At 52.5% G+C, this 23,368-nt stretch overlaps 2 protein-coding genes across 9 annotated transcripts; both read left to right on the top strand.

The window, feature by feature from the left end:
- Nucleotides 1-1,756: 1,756 nt before the first annotated feature.
- On the top strand, nt 1,757-9,743 carry KIRREL2 (kirre like nephrin family adhesion molecule 2; the record flags this gene model as incomplete). Of its 2 annotated transcripts, XM_080644974.1 has the most annotated exons (15): nt 1,757-1,808; nt 2,046-2,195; nt 2,966-3,115; nt 3,279-3,439; nt 3,832-3,982; nt 4,247-4,352; nt 4,471-4,619; nt 5,194-5,321; nt 5,410-5,542; nt 5,812-5,912; nt 6,070-6,289; nt 6,717-6,821; nt 7,198-7,301; nt 7,565-7,630; nt 8,800-9,743. In XM_080644974.1, 15 exons carry the CDS (start codon nt 1,757-1,759, stop codon nt 9,133-9,135), a joined length of 2,112 nt encoding a protein of 703 aa, XP_080501100.1. In that variant the 3' UTR covers nt 9,136-9,743. The 2 variants fall into 2 exon arrangements, with proteins under 2 accessions (XP_080501100.1, XP_080501101.1); XM_080644975.1 differs by lacking the exon at nt 6,717-6,821.
- Nucleotides 9,744-10,905: 1,162 nt separating this feature from the next.
- Nucleotides 10,906-19,971, top strand: APLP1 (amyloid beta precursor like protein 1). Of its 7 annotated transcripts, none has more exons than XM_080643552.1 (16): nt 10,906-11,194; nt 12,075-12,218; nt 13,104-13,236; nt 13,442-13,554; nt 13,765-13,898; nt 14,009-14,193; nt 14,653-14,783; nt 15,162-15,236; nt 16,104-16,262; nt 16,341-16,469; nt 17,289-17,388; nt 18,194-18,301; nt 18,783-18,853; nt 19,089-19,151; nt 19,282-19,425; nt 19,539-19,971. In XM_080643552.1, the coding sequence occupies exons 1-16, from the start codon at nt 11,048-11,050 to the stop codon at nt 19,635-19,637; spliced, it is 1,935 nt and encodes a 644-aa protein (XP_080499678.1). In that variant the 5' UTR covers nt 10,906-11,047; the 3' UTR covers nt 19,638-19,971. The 7 variants fall into 7 exon arrangements, with proteins under 7 accessions (XP_080499678.1, XP_080499680.1, XP_080499677.1 ...); XM_080643554.1 differs by having other exon boundaries at nt 10,928-11,194; nt 16,125-16,262; XM_080643551.1 differs by having other exon boundaries at nt 10,939-11,194; nt 15,147-15,236.
- Nucleotides 19,972-23,368: the final 3,397 nt, after the last annotated feature.

The raw sequence follows: 23,368 nt of genomic DNA on the forward strand, positions 1-23,368 counted from the left end.
GGCCTTTAATTAGCACAAATCTTCCACACTCTACTTTGGCTGTTTTCCTTCTCTGCATGCTCCTGGGACCTCAGGCTCTCCATCTTTCCATGCCTGAGGCCCCAGAGAGTCAGGAAAGGGAAATGATATCAGGTGTCTAGAAAAACAGCCTTACTACCTGACTTCTTCCCCAAGCCTCGGGAACGCTAGCTCCAAGCTCATCCTGTTTTAAAATCCAGGTGCTGGATCCCCAAAACAGAAGCCCGGAGTTCAGGCCCCCAAACCCAGAGTCTGGGCCAGGACTCACAAGTCTAGGCCTCAAGGATCCAGGACTCAGGAGTTCAGGCCTGAAGTCCCTTCTCCCCACATTCCCAAGAGATATGTCCTCTCTCCCCCACCCCCACAGAATTTAGAGCAGACATTCACAGTCTATTGATTTTCAAGTCCTCCCCCTGGGCCTGTGCAGGGAGTAGGAGAGAGATAGGTGCTTAAATCCACTGACTCTAAGACTAAGACCAGATTTTCTGACCCCTTCATCCTCTCCCAACTGCACCCTGCTGCAGGCAGAGGACCTAGTTGAGTCCCCAACTTCCCAGTCATCAGAGATCTGCACGGCCAGTCTTAGAACCCTGGAAGTCCAAGTGCCTGCTATTTAGGGAAAAACTCAATAATCTGAGCTCAGGAACAATACACAACCTGAGTATGGACTACCACCCCCCCCCCCCCCCCCGCCCAGTCCCAACAGGCTCAGGAGCGTCAGACACAGGGTCCCAAGCCCACAGTCGCCCCTCAGCCCACTGGGGGTTCCACCCATCTGCGCGGTAGCTGCGCAGCGCGCTCGCCAGCGTGCTCGCCAGCGTGCAGCGTGAGAACACCCCAGCTGGGCTGCAGGCAGCCATCAGGACAAGCTGCGAGGTTCCCAGCCTCCCAGCTGTCGCCCGGCAACCACAGCTGAGTGGGGCGAAGGGCTGAGCCCAGACTGCAGGGTCTTGGGAAAGCAGGGGTTGTGAGGCTGGATTCCTAGATCTTAAGATGTGCTATGGTTTGTGGCAGTAACTAGGCAGGCAAAGGGTTATTTTGAAGAGGGGGTTTGAGACGGGGAGAGCAGAAGCCCCCTCTTCTAGGGGGTCCCAGCTGTCCCCCCTCCTCCCCAGCCACGCTGGAGCCCTCTTCCTGACCTGTAGGCTCAGAGGAGTCCCGAGCCCCGCCTCCCCAGGGCGCAGAAACTAGCGAGGCCCCAGGGGTTCCCATTTATAGCTCGATTTCCACTCAGCGCGGTCCCTCCAGGACCTGGGCTGAGCAACTTTCTTCCACTCCCTCCCCTCACCCCCGCGCCCCTGCAACCCCGGCAGGGTGCAGGTGTCCAACCCGGCCGAAACCCCCTCCTTCGATCCAGGTGTTCCGGCTCCCAGGTCCCAATAGGGGTGGCGCGCCCGCCCAAGAGGAAAGCCCTACTCATCGGCGTTTTGGTCTCGGAGTTTCTTAATGGAAAGAGGGCGGGGCGCGCCGGTGCCCAGGCGAATGAGGTCAGACCCAGGGGTCTCCGAGATGCAGCGAGCGGAATCCGCCTGCGTTTCAGAGCGTCGGAGCCAGCGGCTGAGCAGATTTGGGAAACTCCAGGCCAGGGACAAGGGTGCGCCTAGCCTGGGGTGAATGAAGAGTCGGGTTCGAAGAAGGCTCCAGGCCTAAGTGGTGGGAGGTGTGCTGTCCAGGAAGCAGTTTGCAGGAAGGCAGTGCTACAGCAAGTCTGCTGCAACTTGGGGGACACACACTCAGTATGCTGGTTCCCGCCCTCCTCGCCCTCTTATTCTGCCTCAGAGGGCATGCAGGTACCTCCAAGGGCGGGGAAGGCGGTAAATATGGGGAGGGTTGTTTGCCAGCCCCCGCTTTTACTGGGGTGAATGGGGCTGAGGGCTGGGACTCCTGGATCTGAGGGAGCAGAAGTCTGGGAGCCTGGGCTTCTGGGTCTGCGGGAAGAGGGGTTTGGGGACTGAACTCCTGGCTTCTGAGTGAGAGAACTCTTGAATACGCTATACTCAGCTCTGCTCCCTTCTTCATTCTCCTAGGCCTGTCACCCCACTTCCTGCAACAGCCCGAGGACTTGGTGGTCCTGCTAGGGGACGAGGCCCGGCTGCCCTGTGCCCTGGGCACATACTCGGGAGTGGTCCAGTGGACTAAGGATGGGCTGGCTCTAGGGGGTGAGAGGGATCTTCCAGGTGAGGCTGTTCTCAGTACTCAGGGAGGGGCTGGCATCAGCTCCAGGAGATGCTGGGTGTAGGCTGTAACTGAGGTATCTATTCCGACGTTTTCAAGTTTGGAAAACTAATGGGCTCAGGTAAACATTTGGGTGTCCTAAAAATTTTTGTTGTCGTTGATCCTCACCCGAGGATACTTTTTCATTGATTTTTAGAGAGTGGAAGGGAGACAGGGACGGGGGGAGAGAGAGAAAAAAACATCAATTGGTCGTCTCTGGAATGGCTCCCTGCTTGGGTGGGGGATCAAACCTGCAACCCAGGTACATGCCCTTGACTAAGAGTTGAACCTGTGACCTTTCGGTCCAACACTAACCATGCCAGCCAGGGCTGTCTTGAATTTTTAGTTTATACTTTGGGGATGATCCATGGGGTTTGAAGATTTTTATTTTTATTGTAAAATATTACATAAATACAGAAAAGCGTATAAAACATAAGTGGAAGATTTGCCAAGTAACTATAAAATAGATGCCCATGTAACCATTACTCAGGTCCAGAAGCCCTTCTTATTCCTTTCCCCTATCATAACTCCCTCCCTCTTTACCCCAGAGGTAGCATCTAATCTGACTTTTATAGCAATTGTTTTCTGGCTTTTTTCTCTCTGAATTTATCACCCCCCAAGTTTGAAGTGACTGGTTTGGGAGAGGGTTAGTGTCTCCCTAGCTCAGCACCCACTTTTGGGATGGGGACAGGAACTCAGAGCAGTGATGTGACTGCCTCTTTCTTGATTCCAGGGTGGTCCAGGTACTGGATATCAGGGGATGTAGCCAGAGGCCAGCACAACCTCCACATTAGACCTGTGGAACTAGAGGATCAAGCATCATATGAGTGTCAAGCTACACAGGCAGGCCTCCGCTCTCGACCAGCCCAGTTGCATGTGCTGGGTGAGGGTCCAGCCCACTCATCTCCCCAGGGGTGCCCAGAGGGAGAGCCAGTCCTAGCTGGGAGTATCAGAGTCCAGGGAGCACAGAGGAGTGGTCAAGTAGAGCTGGGAAGATCTGGGTCTCTGGGCCCAGAATCCAGCTCTGACCCCAGATCCATCCACAGTGCCCCCAGAAGCCCCTCAGGTACTGGGCAGCCCCTCTGTGTCTCTGGTTGCTGGGGTTCCTGCAAATCTGACCTGTCGGAGCCGTGGGGATGCCCGCCCCACCCCTGAGCTGCTGTGGTTTCGTGATGAGGTCCAGCTGGATGGGGCTACCTCCTATCAGGTCAGATGCAAGTCCCTGTGCCAGCCCTTGTTTATTCAGGGAAATGTGGGGATTCACTAAGACCACAGGCTCATCCAGAGAAGAAAAGGGCATGGGAGGGCAGGGGTTAAAGGGTTGGGACCCTTGGTGTATGATTAAGGGTGAGGACTCTAGGTCTGGACTACCTGGCTCAGTCACTCCTTAGTTGATTGATCTTGGTAAGTAACTTAACCTCTTCTGTCCCTCGGTTTTCTTCTCTGTACAACGAGAATAATAGTAGTATGCACCTCATAGGGTAATTGTGAGGATTAAATAAAGCAATACTTCTTCTAAGTGCTTAGAAGAGAGCCTGACACATAGTAAGCACTGTATTAGGGGTAGATGAAATCATTATTATTATTCATAACCTCCAGACCCTGCTGAAGAAAGGGACCATTGAGTCCGTGGAGAGCATCTTATCCTTTACCCCTTCCAGCCATGATGATGGAGCCACCTTGGTCTGCCGGGCCCGAAGCCAGGCCTTCCCTGCGGGAAAGGACACAGCTATCACACTGAGCCTGCAGTGTAAGTGCAGTTGGACGCTGGTCCCTGAGCCTGGAGTCCTTGGTGAAATAGGGGCCTGGGACCTGGACTCCAGGATATGAGGAAAAGGGAGTTGTGGATCTGTGGTTCCTGAGGGAATACGGAACTGGAGGCCTGCCTAGACTCCTAGCTCAAAGGAAAGAGGGAACTGGAGATCCACACCTGGGGTGGAGGGGCTGGGATTTGGACTCCTAGGTCATCAGTGGAGGTCCTTGACCATTGCTGATTATTGGCCCACCTCCACAGACTCTCCAGTGGTGACTCTGTCTGCAGAACCACAGACTGTGCAGGAGGGAGAAAAGGTCACTTTCCTATGCCAGGCCAGGGCCCAGCCTCCTGTTACGGGCTATCGGTGAGGATGATCACCTCTCCCAAGCCCAAAGCACTAGCTTGGGAAGGGTTGGAGCTGGGACATGAGTAGGTGTGCCTGGGGAGCAGAGACAATACTAACAATCCCACCACCTCCACAGGTGGGCAAAGGGGGGCTCCCCAGTGCTGGGGGCCCGAGGACCAATGTTGGAGGTGGTGGCCGACGCCTCATTCCTAACTGCGCCAGTGTCCTGTGAAGTCAGCAACGCTGTGGGTAGTGCCAACTGCAGCACTGCACTGGATGTACAGTGTGAGCCAGGGCAGGACCATGGATGTGGGCAAAGTGGGACCTGCTGAAATGGGCAGGTGGGGTGGGGGGTGGAGGATTGAGTGGGGCATGGTTGCAATGGGCTGTGGAGGGGGGGAGGGCGCATAAAATGTAGGCAGAGTTTGACTGTGCTGGGTCAATGCCAAATTGGAGCAGGAGCAGGGGCAGGGGCAGGGCATGTAAGCAGCGTTGTGGACCAGGGGCCTATACCAGGGGCTCTTGAGGTTGCCATTTTTTTCTTTTTTTTTTTTTAATAAGAATTCTTTTTTCTTTAAATATATTTTAATTGATTTCAGAGAGGAAGGGAGAGGGGAAGAGAGAAAGAACCATTAATCATGAAAGAATCATAAATTGACTACCTCCTGCACGCCCCCCACTGGGATCGAGCCCGCAACCCAGGCATGTGCTCTAACCAGGAATCTAACTGTGACCTTCTAGTCCATAGATCGACGCTCAACCACTGAGCCACGCAGGGCTGGCGAGGTTGCCAAATCTGAGTGGCTGACCCCAGGTCGAAGGTGCAGCTCCCGGTCATGTGACCCTATCTTTCCTCTAGTCGGACCGATTCTACAGGCAAAGCCGGAGCCTATATCTGTAGACCAGGGGGAAGAAGCTTCCTTTAGCTGTGCCTGGCACGGAAACCCGCTCCCACGGGTAACCTGGACCCGCCATGGGGGTGCACAGGTAAGGCCATGTCTGGCTAGTACTGGTGGCAGGCAGTAGACGTAGCTTCCTCCCAAGGTTCTGCCCCTGACGCCCCTTCGTATCCCAGGTGCTGGGCTACGGGCCCACGCTGCGTCTTCCCTCGGTCGGGCCAGAGGATGCAGGCGACTATGTGTGCAGGGCCGAGGCGGGGCTCTCTGGCCTAGGGGGCGGCGCTGCAGAGGTTAGGTTGACTGTGAACGGTGAGAAAACGGTGCTTCCTAAAGGACTGGGATGGGCGGAACTATAAATGGATGGGTGTGGCCTCGAGAGCGAAAGCTTTATAGAGGCGGGGCCTGGGGGTACCAGTGGGAGGTAGTGAAGGTGAATCTCCGAGGGGTTTGGAGTTTGTTGAGGGGCGTGGCCTGGTTGGTTGGGGTTAGTGAGGAGTGCCTGGCCCGGCCTTATTGAAACAGGCTTTGGTTGGGAGGGCGGGGCCTCTACCCTGATTGAACCATAATCTCCAAACAAGCTCCCCCAGTAGTGACCGCCCTGCATTCATCGACTGCCTTTCTGAGGGGCCCCGCCCGCCTCCAGTGTCTAGTCTTCGCCTCCCCCGCCCCAGAAGCTGTGGTAAGAAAATGTCCTTGCCTTCATGACCTACCCAGCTATGATCCCTGAATTCCCAGCCAAACTCCCTGAACTGCATGACCACCTCTGATTCTCCCAACACCCAGGCTGTTTCCCTCCCTCCTTCCCCGTCTCCTCTGATCTCCTTTTGTGTCCCAAGGTCTGGTCTTGGGATGAGGGCTTCCTGGAGAAGGGTTCCAGGGGTCGGTTCCTGGTGGAGACGTTCCCAGCCCCGGAGGGCCGAGTTGGACAGGGTCCAGGCCTGATCTCTGTCCTACACATTTCGGGAACCCAGGAGTCTGACTTTAGCCGGGGCTTCAACTGCAGTGCTCGTAACCGGTTGGGTGAGGGAGATACCTGGATCAGCTTGGGCCGTAGAGGTGAGACCTGAAGCCTGAAGACCCACAAATCTGAGGACCCCAACCCCCAAAGTCTACAATCCACAAACTGAGGACCTCCAAATGCAAAGACCCCCCTAAACCTTGAGAGCCTCAAAACTATAAGTCCATTGAATCCTGAGACACCCCCAAAATAAATTACATCAAATACAGAATCCTAAACAGAGACACCCCTCACATTCTGGTGCCCCCAAAATGGGAACCTCCAAAGTTAAAATCCCTCAAATTCTAAGACTCCCTAAAGCCAGGGAGTTTACTAGTGAAACCCCAATTTCATGAGCCCTTAACCCCAGGGCATTATAAACATTGGGTATCTCCAAATCTGGCGACTTTTGAACCCAGAGACCCCAACCCAAGCCCTGGTGCTGCTCCCCAGTTCCTCCTCAGACCATCCCTCTTCTCCCTGCAGACGTGCTGCCTACTATGTGGATTGTGGCTGGGGTGGCCTCCTTGGCCACTACTCTCATTATAGTCATCACTGGGGTGGCCCTCTGCTGCTGGTGCCAAGGCAAGGGTTAGTACCTGAGCTCTACTCCAATCCCCCCCCACACCCGAAAAAAACCCCTACACTTGCCCTGCTCACTGACAGGCCGTCAAATACAGAATCCTAAAAGCCTGGCCTTGGGACCTGGCCCAGTGCTGCCTCTCTAGCCCCTGGTGGAGATTGGCTCACCTTCAGGCCCTGGTTCCTTCCTGAAGCCCTAACTCCACTTCCTCAAGGTCAATACTTATTGCCCACCAGACCAGGGCTCTCAGTGGTGCCTAATCTTATAACCTAATCCTCCAAGTCCTTTATGTTCCTGCTCATTGTTCTTTACAAACTGTGACCCTACCCCATTGCTTAGCTCTGCCTCCGTCCTCCAACCCTCACCCACTGTCCTTGGCCTCAGCCTCTTTCTCCAAGCAAAAGAACCAGGTTTGCATACCAGGCAGCAGCCATGGTTCCAGTTTGCGGGGCCCTGAGGAAGAGGAGACAGGCAGCAGTGAGGACCAGGTAGGAAGCCAGGGACCCCAGACCTAGTTGTACCTCTAGACACAAGTTGTAACCTAGTCCTAACTGGGCCCCTAAACTCAAATTGGGCCCTAGTCCCAACATTGACCCCAGACCCAAATGTCCCCCAGATTCAAATATGCCCCTGACCAAGTTATTCCCTAGATCCAGTATGTCCCCAGGGCCCTTTGTTTTCCTGAGCCTAGACCCCAGCTGGGGTAGGAGGAATCTATGGCCACTCCCTCTCACTAAGCATCCTACTCCAGGGCCCCATCATGCACATGGACAGCAGTGACCTGGTTCTGGATGAAGAGGGGGCTCTGGAGACTAAGGTGAGTGTTGGAAGGGAAAGGACTCCCTTCTCTGTGTCTCCAACTCTTTCACTACTTCTGTCCCTTCCTTTATTATTCTGTTGCCCACAGAGCAGGGATCTAGCCCCCTCTGTCCTCTTTCTCATGCCTCCTGGGCTGTCTCACCCACCTTCACATTCTCGTTTGCATATCTGCTGTCTCTGCCCACAAATGTGTCCTAGCCTTGCACTCCATCTTTAGCCCCAGATCAGGGTTCATTCACTCTGTCTGTGCTTTCCCTATCATACTCATGTTTCAGGCCTCCTGGTTGCCTCACCTTGGTTGCCTCCCTAGGCCCCTTTCACTTACCAGGTCCCACACTTGCCTCACATCTCCCCAGACTTGCCCCACCTTTAGGGTCCCTTTTCTTTCTCCTCTGTACCTAGCACAGGCTATTCTGCTATTCTCTTGGCCTAAATCCCTCCTAACTTCCTTCCCATACCTACCTAATTCTCTCCTTCAATTCCTCTAGTCTCAATTCATACATTTCTGGTTCTAGAAAACCCATGCTTCTTTCCTTCCTTCCTTCCTTCCTTCCTTCCTTCCTTCCTTCCTTCCTTCCTTCCTTCCTTCCTTCCCAGCTCTGATCATTCTGTCCATGTTTCGACTCTCACAGCCAGGACCACTCTGATCTGGGCTTCTCCTGATCTCCATAAAGTCCCATCATCACAGTCCCAGCCACTCTGCCTTACTTCCCCCAGTACAGTGCTGATTCCTTTGGGCTCTGTCTGGTCATCTGTCACTTCTCCTTTGGCCTAGTATCTCCATGAGGGCAGGGCCAGGTCTATCCAGCAGCTGCATAGGGCATGGCATAAAATCAAAGCCCTGGGGCTGTTGGGCAGATGTGTGAATAAATATCTTGGTCTCAATCTCTCTCTCTTGCTTCCTCTGCACCTCCTTCCACACCATCATCCCTCAGCAGGCCTATATCTTTCTGTCTCTGTCTCTTTCTGCCCATCTCTTTCTGTTCTTTCTCTCTTGTCACTGTGTTTGTCTTACTTGGTCTTCCTACCAGTCTATATGTCTGTCTTTCTGTCTCTGCCTGCTTCTATTTCTATCTTTTGCCTCTCACTAGGTCTGACTCAATCTCCATCAGTGGTCCTCACCCCCCTATACCTTCACATACTCACAAATCTCATTTGTCTCCTCAGGACCCAACCAATGGTTACTACAAGGTTCAAGGAGTCAGTGTGAGCCTGAGCCTTGGCAAAACCCCTGGAGATGGCCTCTTCCTGCCACCCTCTTCCCCCCTTGGACCTCTGGGTACCCCTCCTTTCTATGACTTCAACTCACACCTAGGCATGCCTCGCCCCTGCAAACTGTCTAGAGCCCAGGCAGGTTATCTCACCACACCCCATTCTCGAGCTTTTACAAGCTATATCAAACCCACATCCTTTGGGCTCCCAGATATGGCCCCCAGGACTGCCCCGTTCCCATATGCTTCCTTCCCCACACCTAGCCACTCTCGTCTCCAAACACACGTGTAGCATCTCTCCAACTCAAAAATGCTGGGATCTTCAACTTGCCATACAGATTGTCCTGATTTCTAAAGAACCAGAACAAGTTAGCGAACCTACTCCTCCAAAACTAAACATTGAGGAGAGTGATAGATCATTACTATTGCCTGGGCTATTGATGGACAGTTTGCTCAGCCAAAAGGGGATGCCCTAAGTGGGAGCAAGATGGCCACTATGTCCACCTATTCCCCTGTATACAAGAGATTCAAGATGTCAAATGGTCCCTTCACAGAGGAATAGAGACAGGGGGTGATGGGAGTTAGAGGCAGATGTAGAAGTTGTTTCCAGACACTGAAAGAAGATATTTCAAGATGACCACTTGCATTGAGAAGAAAGATAACATAGGGAAGATTAAGATGGAGCCCTAGCTGGTTTGGCTCAGTGGATAGAGTGTCAGTCTGCAGACTAAAGGGTCCCAGGTTCAATTTCAGTCAAGGGCACATGCCTGGGTTGCAGGCTTGATCCCCAGTAGGGGATGTGCAGGAGGCAGCCAATCAATGATTCTCTCTCATCATTGATGTTTCTATCTCTTTTCCCCTCTTCCTTCCTCTCTGAAATTAATAAAGATAAATATATACAAAGATGGAGGCCCGACTAGGCCCTGTCCTGGCTCTCCCTGAGGCACACTTTGCTTGGCTAATGGAAGTGAAGCCAAGATGGCAGTTCACTCCTTGGGAACCCAAGATAGCCACCATCTTGATCCCTTCCACCTTCCTTAAAGGCCCTGAAAGAATTGGGTCCAAGGAGTGAGGACAGGGTGAGATTGTCACTGGAGGGGGTGGGAGTGGAATCTAGGGATGAGAGATATATGTTTAATTTTAAAAATTAAAATTTGTCTTCAGGATTCTCTTGGCATTAAGGCCCTTCCTCTACCCTAGGCTCTGAAGTGACTCTAGGAGCAAACCAGGACCCACATCCAAGCCCCTTGCTACCCGCTTAATGCTTCGGGCTCTTTTAATATACATCTACACAAACATACATGCACAGATGCACACACGTGACAGGGCTACTTCACTGGGCTTGGGGAAGACAGGATTCTACACTGTCATTGCAGGAGACAAAGCAGTAAGCCCTGAAGGGGAGGCTGGGAGGGAGAGGCTAGAGGTGAGGAAATAGAAATTCCCTGGTCCTTAGAGCAAAGATGGGGCTCCAGACCTTTGTCCTGAGGTGCTGAGTACCTGACTTGTATCATCTTTTAAAAAGGGGCCTGGGGACTTTGTGTCATGGATCCTTGAGCAAGGAATTCAAGTTCCAGACACCTGAGACCCTTGGGAAGCAGAGCAGAAGGCCTGGGACTCTTGGGTCTTAGGGGGGAAGGGCTAAGGGCTTGGACTCTGGTTCTGATAGGAAAGGTTCCTGGGGCCTAGACTCCTGGGTCTGAGGGAGAGGAGGACGGGGTGGCAACTGCTGTGTTCTTGATTGGGGAAATTTTGGAGGACTACATTCCTTGCAACTCAAGAAAAGAAATTTGGTTGGGGGTGGGAAGAGGGTGAGGAGGTGGGTGTTGTCTTCAAAGCTGATAATTCCTGGAAGAGAAGGAAGCTGATTTTGAGTCCGAAGGACACAAAATCCATAACCCCAGAGTCCATGACCCAGACCTCCAGCTAGATCCTGGCATGAGGTGGAACATCTGGAATCTTAAGGGAGTGGGGGCTTGACGCAGGCTCCCACGTGGCGTTCGGGAGCTGCTCCTGCCAGAGCAGAGCGGGCATGCTATTGTCCTGGCCTGGAAGGCGGGGCGGCGTGGGGCGGGGCTGGAGGCGCCGGCGCAGCCAAGGGGCGGCGGGAGGAGGTGGCTGTGGCGCTGGGAGCTCCTGTCACCGCTGGGGCCGGGCCGGGCTGGGCGGGAGTGCTGGGGACGTGAGGGCGTGAGAGCCCAGACATGGGGCACATAAGCCCCGCCATTCGCGATCTGGGCCGCCGCCGGGCCCCGCCGCCACTGCCGCTGTTGCTGCCACTATTGCTGCTGCTTCTGCGCGCGCAGCTCGCCGTTGGGAGCCTAGCCGGTGGGAGCCCTGGCGCGGCGGAGGTGAGGACTGGGGGGTAGGGGGAAGGGGCGGGACCCGGCCTCGACCCTGCGCGGACGTGTCCAGAGCGGAAAGTGCAGTCTTTCCAGCCAGGTGGCCGCCCCCCGGGTCCCCTAATGGCACTAGGCATTCACGAACCCAGGAGTCCAGGCCCCAGCTCCCCATCTTGTGTCGTCCCAGCCACCTCCCGCCCCCAGCGTAGGAACTGACTTTTCCAGAGCTCCTGGTCCCAGAAATCCAGCCCCTCAGATCCTCTCGACCTAAGTGACTCAGCCCCAGCCCCTACCCACCTGAACATATGACCCACCAAGCAATAAGACACGTAGATCCAAGAATCTGGGTCCCTTTCCATCCTCTGGGCCCATATGAGGGCCCCGCAGCCTCCCACGACCCAGGAGTTTAGGCCTCCAGCCGCCGCCCCCTGACCCAGGAGGTAGCTCTCCAGCCCTCAAGGGTTGGTGTCCAGGCCTGAAGCCAGGCCCTGTCTGTCATCTTTGCACCCAAGAATGGGAGCCTGAGCTGGGGAGAGAGGGAGGAGGGGCCAGAACGTCGGGGTTCTGACCTCCTCCCAAGCGATTCAGGTTTAACCCCTTCCGTCTCTAGTGCGGCTGAGCCGGGGTGGGCGTGAGTTTGACTCCGCCACCGCCAAGCCGCGAGAATCCTGGGGGACCCGCGTCGCCATAGCAACAGGAGAGCTGGGGCGCCCCGCCCAGTAGTAACTGTATCCGGGGAAACGGTACCTCTACCGAGGCGGGTGCTCGGTGCTTGGTGAAGGGGCTGGTTCTGGGGTCTAACCATCTGAGTCCTAGAAAGCAAAGGACCACGGGACCAGCGTGCCGACGTCCCCCGAGCCCTCACTGACCCCTTCACCCACACACCCAGGCCCGGGGGTCCGCTCAGGTGGCTGGACTATGCGGGCGCCCAACCCTGCATCGGGACCTGAGCACTGGCCGCTGGGAACCAGACGCACAGCTCTCGCGGCGCTGTCTCCGGGACCCGCAGCGCGTGCTGGAGTACTGCAGACAGGTGGGCGTGACCTGCGGGAGGGGGAAGGCGGGCCGGGGATGGGGCGGAGTCTAGCCAGACTGGCGTTTTGTTGTTGTTGTTGTTTCCCAGCCAGACTCCTAAGGCCAGGAGATCAGGGATCTAAGAAGTCTAGGAAGCCAGGGGGCGTGGCCAAAGGCCAAGTTAGGATAGGGCGGGACCTGATTTTGAGAAAAGGTCACAAAACAAAACAAAAAAGAAAAGAAAGAAAAAAGAGAGAAACTAGGTCAGGAAAGAGGAGAACTGTGCAAAGACCGGCTAAGGAAGGTGACCCAGTGAGTGGTGGGCTCCTTAAAGAGTAGGTATATAGGGAGGCGTGGCCAAAGGAGAGGGTAGTCTGACAAAAAGTCCTTAGGGACCTAGAAGGTAGGAAAAGGGGTGGAGCCCAATTAAAGAGTGGAAAGCTGGGAGGCCTGGTAATGAAAAGGAAGGTCTATTACAAAGAGAAGGGACACTGAGAAGTCAAACAGGGAAAGAGGCGAGACTTAAGGGTTGGTGGAATCTACGGAGAGATGAACCTGATTGGGGAAGGGCGGCAAGGTGACCAGAAGAGAGGTAGGCGTAGAAGAATTGAGTTTATGGGTATATGGAGAGACCTTTGTAAAGGAACTGGCCAGGTAAAGGGGAGAGGCCTAAGGATAACGGGGTGCGGGGAGGAGAGAGGGAGGGGTAAGGGGGGGTTACTAGGGGCGTGGCCAATGGGCCTACGGGACTTAGATATATCTAAGACCGGTTTTATGAAGAAGCAGGACCTAAGGAGAAGAATGCCTTATGAACACTGGAGTCTTGAAAAGGGACATGGCCAGAAGAGAAGCATGACTGCTTGGGTTCTAACAGTGGGTTGATTGCCCCACCCGGTGCCCACAGATGTACCCGGAGCTGCAGATTGCACGTGTGGAACAGGCAACGCAGGCCATCCCCATGGAGCGCTGGTGCGGGGGTGCCCAGGGCGGCCACTGTACTCACCCTCACCACCAGGTTGTGCCTTTCCACTGCCTGCGTGAGTCATAAGCTGGGGGGAGGAAAATGGAGGTGGGAGTCTGAGGGGCGAGATCCTGGGCCTTGGTCTCAAGGCTCACATTAGAGAGCTAGATGCTTGAGTCCTGAGGTGGGCAGAGAAGCCTCTGAGGATAATAAACTTGGATTCTAAGGAGGGTAAGGCTAGTGGCTATGAGAGGATCTCACTCTGGTGCCCCCTTCCCCAGCGGGTGAATTCGTGAGTGAGGCCCTGCTGGTGCCCGAAGGCTGCCGGTTCTTGCATCAGGAGCGCATGGACCAGTGTGAGAGTTCAACCCGGAGGCATCAGGAAGCACAGGAGGTCAGGACCCCGGCACATCCATCCTCACACCCAGAACACCCCCCTCCTGCAGAACCCAAGAGTCTGGGCCTCTGCCCCCTCTTCCCATCAGGACAGAACCTGGAATTCAGGCTCCCAGCCCCATCTGCCTCCAACACTCAGGCATCTAGCCCCCCTCGTTTACCCTCTCCTACCCCACAATCCTGGTATCTGGACCCACTCTTCCTGCAGGCCTGCAGCTCCCAGGGCTTCATCCTGCATGGCTCGGGCATGCTTTTGCCCTGTGGCATGGATCGGTTCCGAGGTGTGGAGTATGTGTGCTGCCCCCCTCCAGTGACCCCTGACCCGTCTAGAACAGAAGTTGGGTGAGTGAGAAGGAATCTTTCCTGCCCATCCCAAGGCTTCTTGAGGCAGGAGGTGGAAGCCTGGGGCCTGGGCCCAGGTTCTTATTGCCTTGTGTCTTCTGCTCCCTTAGTGACCCCTCCACCCGGTCCTGGCCCCTGGGGGGCAGAATAGAAGGGGATGAGGATGAGAAAGAGGAGGAATCCTTCCTTCAGCCAGTACACGATTACTTTGTGGAGCCCCTACAGGCTGAAGAGGAAGAAGAGGAGGAAAGAGTCCCACCTTCAAGCTCCCATCCTCCTGCAGGGGTCAGCAAAGGTGAGGCCATTTCTGAATTCCTAGTTTCCTCCACCCTGGAGGGAGGATGATTTGGGGAGTCTTGGTGTAGGAACATCTTTGGGAGGGACGTATAGGAGAGAGGTCTGCTTGGAAGGAATGGAAGGGATGAGAGCAGTTTTGGATAAAGTAGAGGTGGCAGACCTGGCCTGTGAAGAATGAAAAGAATGGTTGGAGGTACCTGGAAGTGGAGGAGCCATTTGGTAAGTCCTAAGGGTTATTTTGGATTAGAGGATGGTGTAATGGATTCCTACGCTTTGCAAGAACAGTTCAGAACTGTTGCCTAGTTCTGAACTACATTTCCCATGATGCTAGGCAGAAGCTATGGCTAAAGTGGACACCTGGTGGTTTCCAGTGCACTCTAGGAAATGTAGTTCTCTGAGTAGAAAAGGTGACCTGGAGATGGTGTTCAGGCTGACCATCTGATTCCTGACATTGCAGTGACTTCCACCCTGAGGCCCACAGATGGTGTGGATGTGTACTTTGGCATGCCTGGAGAAATCAGTGAGCACGAGGGTTTCCTGCGGGCCAAGATGGACCTGGAGGAGAGAAGGATGCGCCAGATTAATGAGGTAATGATAGTGGGGGTCCCAGAATCACCCATAACATAGAGCTCCATAAATAAAAGGAAATTTCTTGGGGACAAGTTGGGACTGTTTCCAAAAGCTCCCCAAGCCCCTGTCAATTCCTAGTCCTCAATGCCACCCCTAACCCTAACCAGGGATCCCTAACCCATAGAATCCCATTGAGATGCCAACAGATTCTAAGGAAACTCTGGGGGATGTTACTCTTCCACCTTAAATTTTTTCTGAGTCTTCTCTCTTGGGAACCCAAGAACCAATGGGACTTTAGGGATCTATCTGGAGCCTCCAAAGTCTTGAAGAAGGATTGGGGAACTCACTGGGTGGAGCAGGATGGGTTCTAGAATCCTGAAGTTCCCCTGCTCCCAGGTGATGCGTGAATGGGCCATGGCGGACAACCAGTCCAAGAATCTGCCTAAAGCTGACAGACAGGCCCTGAATGAGGTAGGACAACTTCCAGTGGGTCCTACTCACTCATGTCTGTCCATTACCTGGGGCACATCCGGTCTCAGCCTGGCTTAGGCCTTGTCCCACCAGCCTCATCCAGTTCCACCCCTTCCTACTTATATCAGCCTCTCTTTGCCCCACCCCTACATTTAGCTCCACCCCTCTTGCCTATATTGGACCTGACATTGTTCTTCTCTGATTGGCCACGTTTTGCCCTGTTTTAACCTGATTCTTATCTCTGAGGGCTGGCTCTGGAGTCCTCTCCCATGCTGACCCCCCTGCAGGTCCAGCCAGATCCTTCTCAGCCTCTCTTTGATGCATTCCTGTCCCTATTAGGCCATGCCCCCTGACTTTGGTCCTGCCCCTCTAATCTCATTTTTACTCAGTCCCTCCTCAGTAGGCCCAGCCTCATGTTCTCCATCCCACCTCTTTCAACTTCACCTTGGTACAGACCTACTTCCTGTAGTCCCCACTCAGGTTAGCTCCATTCCCTGATTCTTGCTCCCTACCCACCTTAGTCTCATTTAGGCACAGTCTGTCTTTAGTTTGACCTACCCAGGCCTACCTTTATTAAAATACTTGCTCCCTTTGATCTTAACATAGGCCAACTCTGTTCCTAGATTGTTCATTTCCAGTACAGTTTATAACTCCAGCTTGGCTCCCAGTAGGCCTAGTCCTACCCTATATCCCCACCCTTTCCAGTCAGTGTCCTGTGATCTAGTCCCAACCCCAGGTTGACTCTGCCCAGACCTAGATCCACTGCACCCACCCTGCTTGGCCCTATAGCCCTGCCTTTCCAGAATGCCACTGACCTAGGCTTTCACCCATATTTACCTCTGCTGATCTTGTGTCCACCTTTGATAGCACTTTCAGTCCATTCTGCAGACCCTGGAGGAACAGGTGTCTGGTGAGCGACAGCGCCTGGTGGAGACCCATGCCACCCGAGTCATCGCCCTAATCAACGACCAACGCCGGGCTGCCTTGGAAGGTTTCCTGGCAGCACTGCAGGGAGACCCGCCTCAGGTGTGGGAGCTGTGGGGGCAGAGGGCAGAGGATGGAAAGGGCTGGGGTGGGCCTAGGCAGACTTCATCCCTTCCACAGCCAGAGCGTGTCCTGCTGGCCCTGCGGCGCTATCTGCGTGCAGAGCAGAAGGAGCAAAGGCACACACTGCGACACTACCAGCACGTGGCTGCCGTGGAGCCCGAGAAGGCCCAGCAGATGAGCCTCCAGGTGCTCAGATTCTTCTAGCTCTCTATACCCTGCTATCTCTGAGACCCCATACCTCAGGCTTTTTCTGGTCCCTCAGACCCTCTTTCTGTCTCTTGGACCACCTCCTATCTCTGGAACCCCTCTTTCGTGCCTTGGGACCTTTTCTGGTCCCTTGGATCCTGAATCTTTGACACCATTCTTGTCCCTTGGATTTCTTCTTCCTTTCCCAGAACCCCCTTCCTGTGCCTTGAACCCTGTTTCTGTCCTTCCATTCTTCTTTCTCCCTAACCCTACTTGTTTTCCCTGGAACCCCTGTTCTGTGCCTTCAAATCCTAATATCTGTTTCTTGGATGTTCTCTTCCTGCTCTTGTGCTCCAAGTCTTGCCCTTGAACCACATCATTTCTATATGACACTCCAATGCTATTTCCTTTTCTGCACCTCCCTCAAACCTCACTTTCTATTTCTCAGATCCTACTTTCTGCCCCTCCAACCCACTTGCCTCCATTTCCTATCTTCTATACCATATTCCTTGTTTCCTATACTTACCATGTCTCCTGTGCCCCATTTTTCCTAGCAACTACTCCTTTCCCTTCCACCTTAGTCCCTTTTCCAAGCCTCTCACTTCCTGTCTTCTATACATCTTTTCCTTTTCTTTGTATTCTGCTTCTTCTCCTTCAATTCCTTCTTCCTATGGCCCATTCCTGGCCCTTGTACACTACTTCCATATATTGTATTACTACTTTTTCCTTTAATTTTATTGCTCTTCCTTCACCCTACCTCCGTTTCCCCATTTCTAGCCTACATTTCCCAGTTCATCCTTCATAATCACTCCCCCATAGGTGCTGACCCACCTTCAAGTAATTGAGGAAAGGATGAATCAGAGCCTGGGGCTGCTTGATCAGAACCCCCACCTGGCTCAGGAGCTGCGGCCTCAGATCCGTGAGTACATATGACCCCTGCTTCCCATTCCAGATCTTTAAGGGCAGATCCTGACCCCCAATCTTTGACAACCTACACACACACACACACACACACACACACACACACACACACACACACTTTAGTTATCTCCTGTGTGACAAACACCAGAACTTAAATTAACCATCTTCTTCGTTCATGATTCTGCCATCAGGTCTGGGTTCTACTGGGTGCTTCTTGTCAGTAGTCAAGCATGTAGCTACATTCAGCTAGCAGATCAGCTAGGGCCTGGAACTTTGGCACAACTGGGCCTCTCTACCTCTCCAGGTAGGCTCAAAGCCTCTCTTCTCCAGAGAGACCCTCCATGTTGTCTGCACACAGGGTGCCTGGACTTCCTACATGATGGTTCAGGCTCCCAAACATGAAAGTGGAAGCTGCCAAGTCATCTAAGACATGGGCCCACATTCTGTTGGTTAAAGCAAGTTACATCCCCAGTCCAGATACAAGGGGAAGAGCCTACACAAGAGTGGGAATACCCGACAGTGTGACTTATCACAGCCCCCAGATCTATTGTGACTTCCTTTGCATGTCCCACATCTAACCATAATTTTCCTGTTCTTTAAGCCCATTGCACCTTCAGCCTCTATCCTCCCTGCCAGGGGTGCCTCCTACCAGCTCCCCTCTTTCCCAGATCACACTTGTGACAACCCCCAATCACTTTGTGTATGGTGTGTGTGTGTGTGTGTGTGTGTGTGTGTGTGTGTGTGTGTGTGTGATATGTCCCTATGCTCACAACCTCAACCTCCTTTCTATGTGTTCCTCTCAGAGGAATTCCTCCACTCTGAACACCTGAGTCCCAATGAATTGGAAGTCCCTGTCCTCGGGAATAGCAGTGAGGACAAGGGTGGGCTGCAGCCTCTGGATTCCAATGATGGTGAGATAACCCAACTATAGATAACCTCAGACTTTGGGAAATAGGTCCTCAACCTAATTTCTAATCTCCCAAGTCTAGGGGTGTCTCAGCTACCACAGTGAGTGGCAGAGAATGGGGAGGAATGTCTAAGGTTGTGAAGGCCTCTGTAGAATCCTTGATCCTCCTGCCTTGGACCCTGGGAGGGTATTTCTCCATCCTTTCTTCAGTGAAGCCCTCCCTCTCTTCACTGTTCCCCCTGCCTCCTCTGGCTGCCAACAGACATCCCCATGGCCCTTCCAAAAGGTATCTCACAGAGTAGACCCCAGCCACCAAATCCCACTAAGTCTATGAGCCCAAAATGGAAAGGGGTCCATATATTGGGAACCCCAGACCTCCTGTGGTGGAGTCTGGTACCCCTCTAACCCCCTCCTCAGGGCAGGGGGGCGGGGGGTGGGCAGCACCACTCTGGGCTCTTGGGAATGAGCTAAGACCTTGGGGGTAGGGTCCACAGAACAAGATGCTGCACCCCCTGGGAAAGAGAAGCTGTCCCCCCTGGAACAGTATGAGCGGAAGGTAAGTTTAGCCCTGTGGGCTCCTGAGGGAGGCCTGGGGGTGGGGCCTAGACTCAAAGGTCTGAAGGAGGAGGATGCCAGGGGGTTGGATTCCTTAACTAAGGGAAGAGGTAACTGAGGACATGGACTTCAGGATTCTAGGGAAGTAGAGGGCTGGGAGATGCCCTCTCTGGCACTAGGGGAAGAGGAGGCTGGGGCCCATATGCCTGGGTCCCTAACACCTCCTGCTCCCCCAGGTGAATGTGTCTGTTCCAAGGGGTTTTCCTTCCCACTCATCGGAGATTCAGAGAGATGAGCTGGTAAGAGGAGGAATATTTTGGATACCTAGGGGGAAAGGTCAGAGGCCAGTGGCTAGGCTGTGACTTCCAAAGCCACACTGGCCTCTGGTGAGCCTCAAAGATGAGCCCTGCCCCATCTCCTTCCTTACAGGCACCAGCCGGCACAGGAGTGTCTCGAGAGGCCATGTCCGGTTTGCTGATCATGGGAGCGGGTGGGGGCTCCCTGATCGTCCTCTCCATGCTGCTTTTGCGCAGGAAGAAGCCCTACGGGGCTATCAGCCATGGAGTGGTGGAGGTGAGAGACATAAAGATGTGGTATGGGGAGGAGTTCCAGAGCTTGGGCATGGAGGAGCTGTAAGATCAGGTCAGGTCCCAATGCCCCACTCTCCCTCTCCTGCCCTGCTGCAGGTGGACCCCATGCTGACCCTGGAGGAGCAGCAGCTGCGGGAACTGCAGCATCATGGCTATGAGAACCCCACTTACCGCTTTCTGGAGGAACGACCCTGAACCAGCTCCCTTCATCCCTTTGGCTGAACCCAGACCTTTCCTCTTCCTGGAACCCCAGAACCCCAACTCCCAGACTGGAGAAAAAGTTTTGAAAAAGTTAATTTCATACCCTCGTGAGGGGACTGGAAATTCTTATTTCCCCTTTCCAATTACTAATGCCATCCCTAAGAAATCCCCAGGTATTCCCAGCTGCCTCTCTGCTTAGGACCTCCTCACCTTAATTTATTTTGTAAATTAATTTATTGTTCTTTCAGGTGACCAGCAGCTTGGTCCCTGGAATTCACCCTCCCACGTGTTGCCCACTAACATCCCAATAAAGTTCTCTTCCCCTCCAGGCCATCCTGCATCTCTGTGGGGGAATCAGTGAGTAATCATAGCTCTGGACACTGTTGTGATTCCCAACCCAGGGGTCTTTAAATCTGGGCGAAACTCTTGTGCCCACCCTGGAGCTTTCCTGGGTGCTGAATGGGCTGGTACTTCTAGACCTCTATCTGCTGGGTCCCAGGGTGAACTCTGAAGGAAGGGCTCTGACAAATATCCCCTGCATCCTACTCTCATACACAATCACACACACACACACACACAGCCTCCAACCTAAGAGCCTGATGAGGAATCTTTTAAACCATTCTTCTCATTTCCAAGTCTTCATGTCTCCTTGGGGAGATAATAGGAATCCTCCTGGGTGTGGGAATTTCAGTCACATATCCCAGAGAGGGTTTTGTGGTGTCTGCAAGTGCCTATTTTGTGACATGTTGTAGTTATACCTCTACATATGTGTTACCTGTCACAAGAGGGTTTCTATGAGGATTAAAAGGGCTAATATAGCCCCAGCCAGTTTGGCTCAGTGGATAGAGCGTCAGCCTGCGGACTGAAGGGTCCCGGGTTCAATTCCGGTCAAGGACATGTACCTCGGTTGCAGGCTCCAGGGCGAGTTCAGGAGGCAACCAATCGATGTTACCCTCACATTGATATTTCTCTCTGTCTTTCCCTCTCTCTTCCACTCTCTCTAAAAAGCAATGGAAAAATACCCTCAGGTGAGGATTTAAAAAAATGATGTTGAAAAACAAACATATAAATAATAAAATGATTTTTAAAAGGGTTAATATATTTGGAGACATTAGAACAGTGCCTGCTACTTCACAAGTATTTGTTGAATAAATTTTAAAATGTTATGGCAACAAACATTCATATGGCACTCGTGCCAGGCATTGCTTTAAGGAATTTATATGTATTGGCACACTTCATTATTACTTGTACCTATGAAGTAGGTATTATAACAATCCTCATTTATAGATAAGGAAATAGAAGCAAGGAGAAGTTTTATCACTTTTCTAAGGCCACCATCCAAGAAAGGTCAGAGCTAGGAATTCAACCCTGGCAACCTGGCTCCAACACCATATTCTTGGTCGTTTTGCTAATGTGCTGTCTAATAATTTGTGGCAGTTCCACGTGGTATTCAGGTTGTGCATTGCAAAATTCCAATTGATCTATTCACCTTCTGGACATTATAGAGTTGCATTTAACCACATCTTACCAGTAGGTGGCAGTAATGTGCCATGTTCTAATGTCAGCATAACACTCTTGACAGATGGCTTAGGGAGGGAGTACCTATTTCTAATTATCCCAAAGGTCCTATGAGCTCACAGTGGCTCTTCATAATATACACATGTAAATGCAAGTCCTGTATATCCTATATAATAAAAGCCTAATATTCAAATTGTCCCCTTGACCAGGAGTTCGACCAGGGGTGGGGCCACTGGTGGCAGCAGGTGGCTGCAGCGGCATTGGCAGGTGGCGGAGGGAAGGGAGGCACCACCAGCCAGCAGCTGCTAGGGACCCTACTGTGCAAGAATTTCATGCACTGGGCCCCTAGTTAAATATAAACCTGGTAGGATTGGAAGGAAGATGCCTACATGATGCAAGTTGGATACAATACCACCGCTTCATTAGAGAACCCAATTTGCAATATCATTCTGACACTGGTTATAACTTCTGTTATCCTTAGCAACTCTAGCAGAAATCTGTAACTAGCACCACAAGTAGGGGGAAAGCTGCCTTTATGGTTTGACAGCCAAGGGTAAGCAACAGGCAAACAGCAAGTAAGGAGCTTTAATTGGGTGGGATAAGAAATGAAAGGCCATCTTGCTCAATATACTCAGAGCCTGATTCCTAATTGTGTTTAAATTTTAATGGCAATTCATAGAATAATTAATTTAAAAATACTGTTATTATTGTAATTCCATCAGGAAAAATAATTTTATGTTCTTGTGCCTCTAAGCCACCCTTGTTTTCCCATTGAAAATGATATGATAATTCTATTTTTAATAAGGCAAGATTTCTTTGAGACATATTATCATGTCAGTGGTATGTGTGTGTTCATACATGTCAGGCTATACATGTTATATGTCAACAGAATCTAAGGTGCCATTGGTGATAGGAAATACCATTATTTCATGTAACACAAAGGGAAAATAATTAAGAAATTAAACTGCCACATGATTGATAGTAAGATGAATTCCAATTAAGTTCTTCTTAGAATCAATGAAATACAACATATTCCTAGGAATTCATGGGTTAATTGTCACTATGTGAGTACTCAGAAGAGCACTTGTATGCTGGTACAGGGGAGCTGATCTAGGAAACTTACACTGGCAGCCCCTGATTTCATTTCCCAATATTCATGCCCTTGTGTAGTGCCTCCCTCCCTACTAATTCTGGGGCTGGTCATGTGACTGACTTTGACCAATAGGATGTCAGCATGCATGATGCAAGCAGGAGCTTGTTCTTTTGGAACACTCCCTTTTGGAGCCACCAGGGGTTCCAGCCACCACAGCTAAGCTATCATACATGTAAGGGAAGTTGTCCAACACAATTAGGCCTCCACCTGACTGCAGCCACATGAGTGACCAAAGCAAGATAATGGAACTGCCCAACTGAGCTCAGCCCAGATTTTGGAATCATGAATAAATGGTGGTTTTTTAAGCATTCAGTTTTGTGGTGGAGACACTGGCACATGTGTGCTTGGTTTGTTGTCCATGAGAGGCTCTGAACAGTGGGAGGCTATGGTGGGTCAAAAGGCTTTCTGGGGAGTGACATCAGCAGCATGGTGGCATGAGAGGACCTCCAGATCTCTCCCCTTGAAGTTTCAAGTTGGAGAGCTATAATTCAACAAAGGGTTCCCTGCTGAATACACAAACATGTCTGAGAGTTCCATGCATTGAGACATCTGAAGGCAGGCATATGGGAGTGAGCAGGAGAGACAGGACAACGGAAGGACAGGAGTGAGCAGGGGAGACAGGACAAAGGAAGGACAGAGACAGCTGCAGACAGTCAGGCACTGGCTGTAGCCCCAGCAGATATAATAGCAGTAAAGGGTTGGGGTACAAACCTCACTGGGAAAACTGAAGAGGCAGAGAGCAATTAGGACTGGGTGGCCAGCACACATTAAGGTTGAACCCAGGGGCAGGGGCAGAGAAGTGGTGCAAAGGGTGGCAGTATTCCACAACCTGCCATCACTGGACAATGGAAGCTGTAGACTTAGGAACCCACCCATCCTCCTATGGCCTGCCTGGCAGTCAAGTTCTCACTCGGCAGGTTGTGAAAAGACACAGATGACTTTCTGGTATAAGTGGTCTGTACTATGTGGCTAAAGCCGCTAGAAAAATCAGAGCTGCAGACACACGAACTGCTTCCCCCTGCCTACCCCTCTCTCCGCATCACAAGAGAGCCTG

Source organism: Plecotus auritus, assembly GCF_963455305.1.
Source record: "Plecotus auritus genome assembly, chromosome: 10".
Lineage (NCBI taxonomy): Eukaryota > Metazoa > Chordata > Mammalia > Chiroptera > Vespertilionidae > Plecotus > Plecotus auritus.

Bases quoted from the DNA above. Each gene is read 5' to 3' on its own strand.
- APLP1 (XM_080643551.1), top strand. From the start codon at position 11,048: ATGGGGCACATAAGCCCCGCCATTCGCGATCTGGGCCGCCGCCGGGCC. The intron at 16,263-16,340 runs GTGTGGGAGCTG...TCCCTTCCACAG, and splicing joins TGCAGGGAGACCCGCCTCAG to CCAGAGCGTGTCCTGCTGGC. The intron at 19,426-19,538 runs GTGAGAGACATA...GCCCTGCTGCAG, and splicing joins TCAGCCATGGAGTGGTGGAG to GTGGACCCCATGCTGACCCT.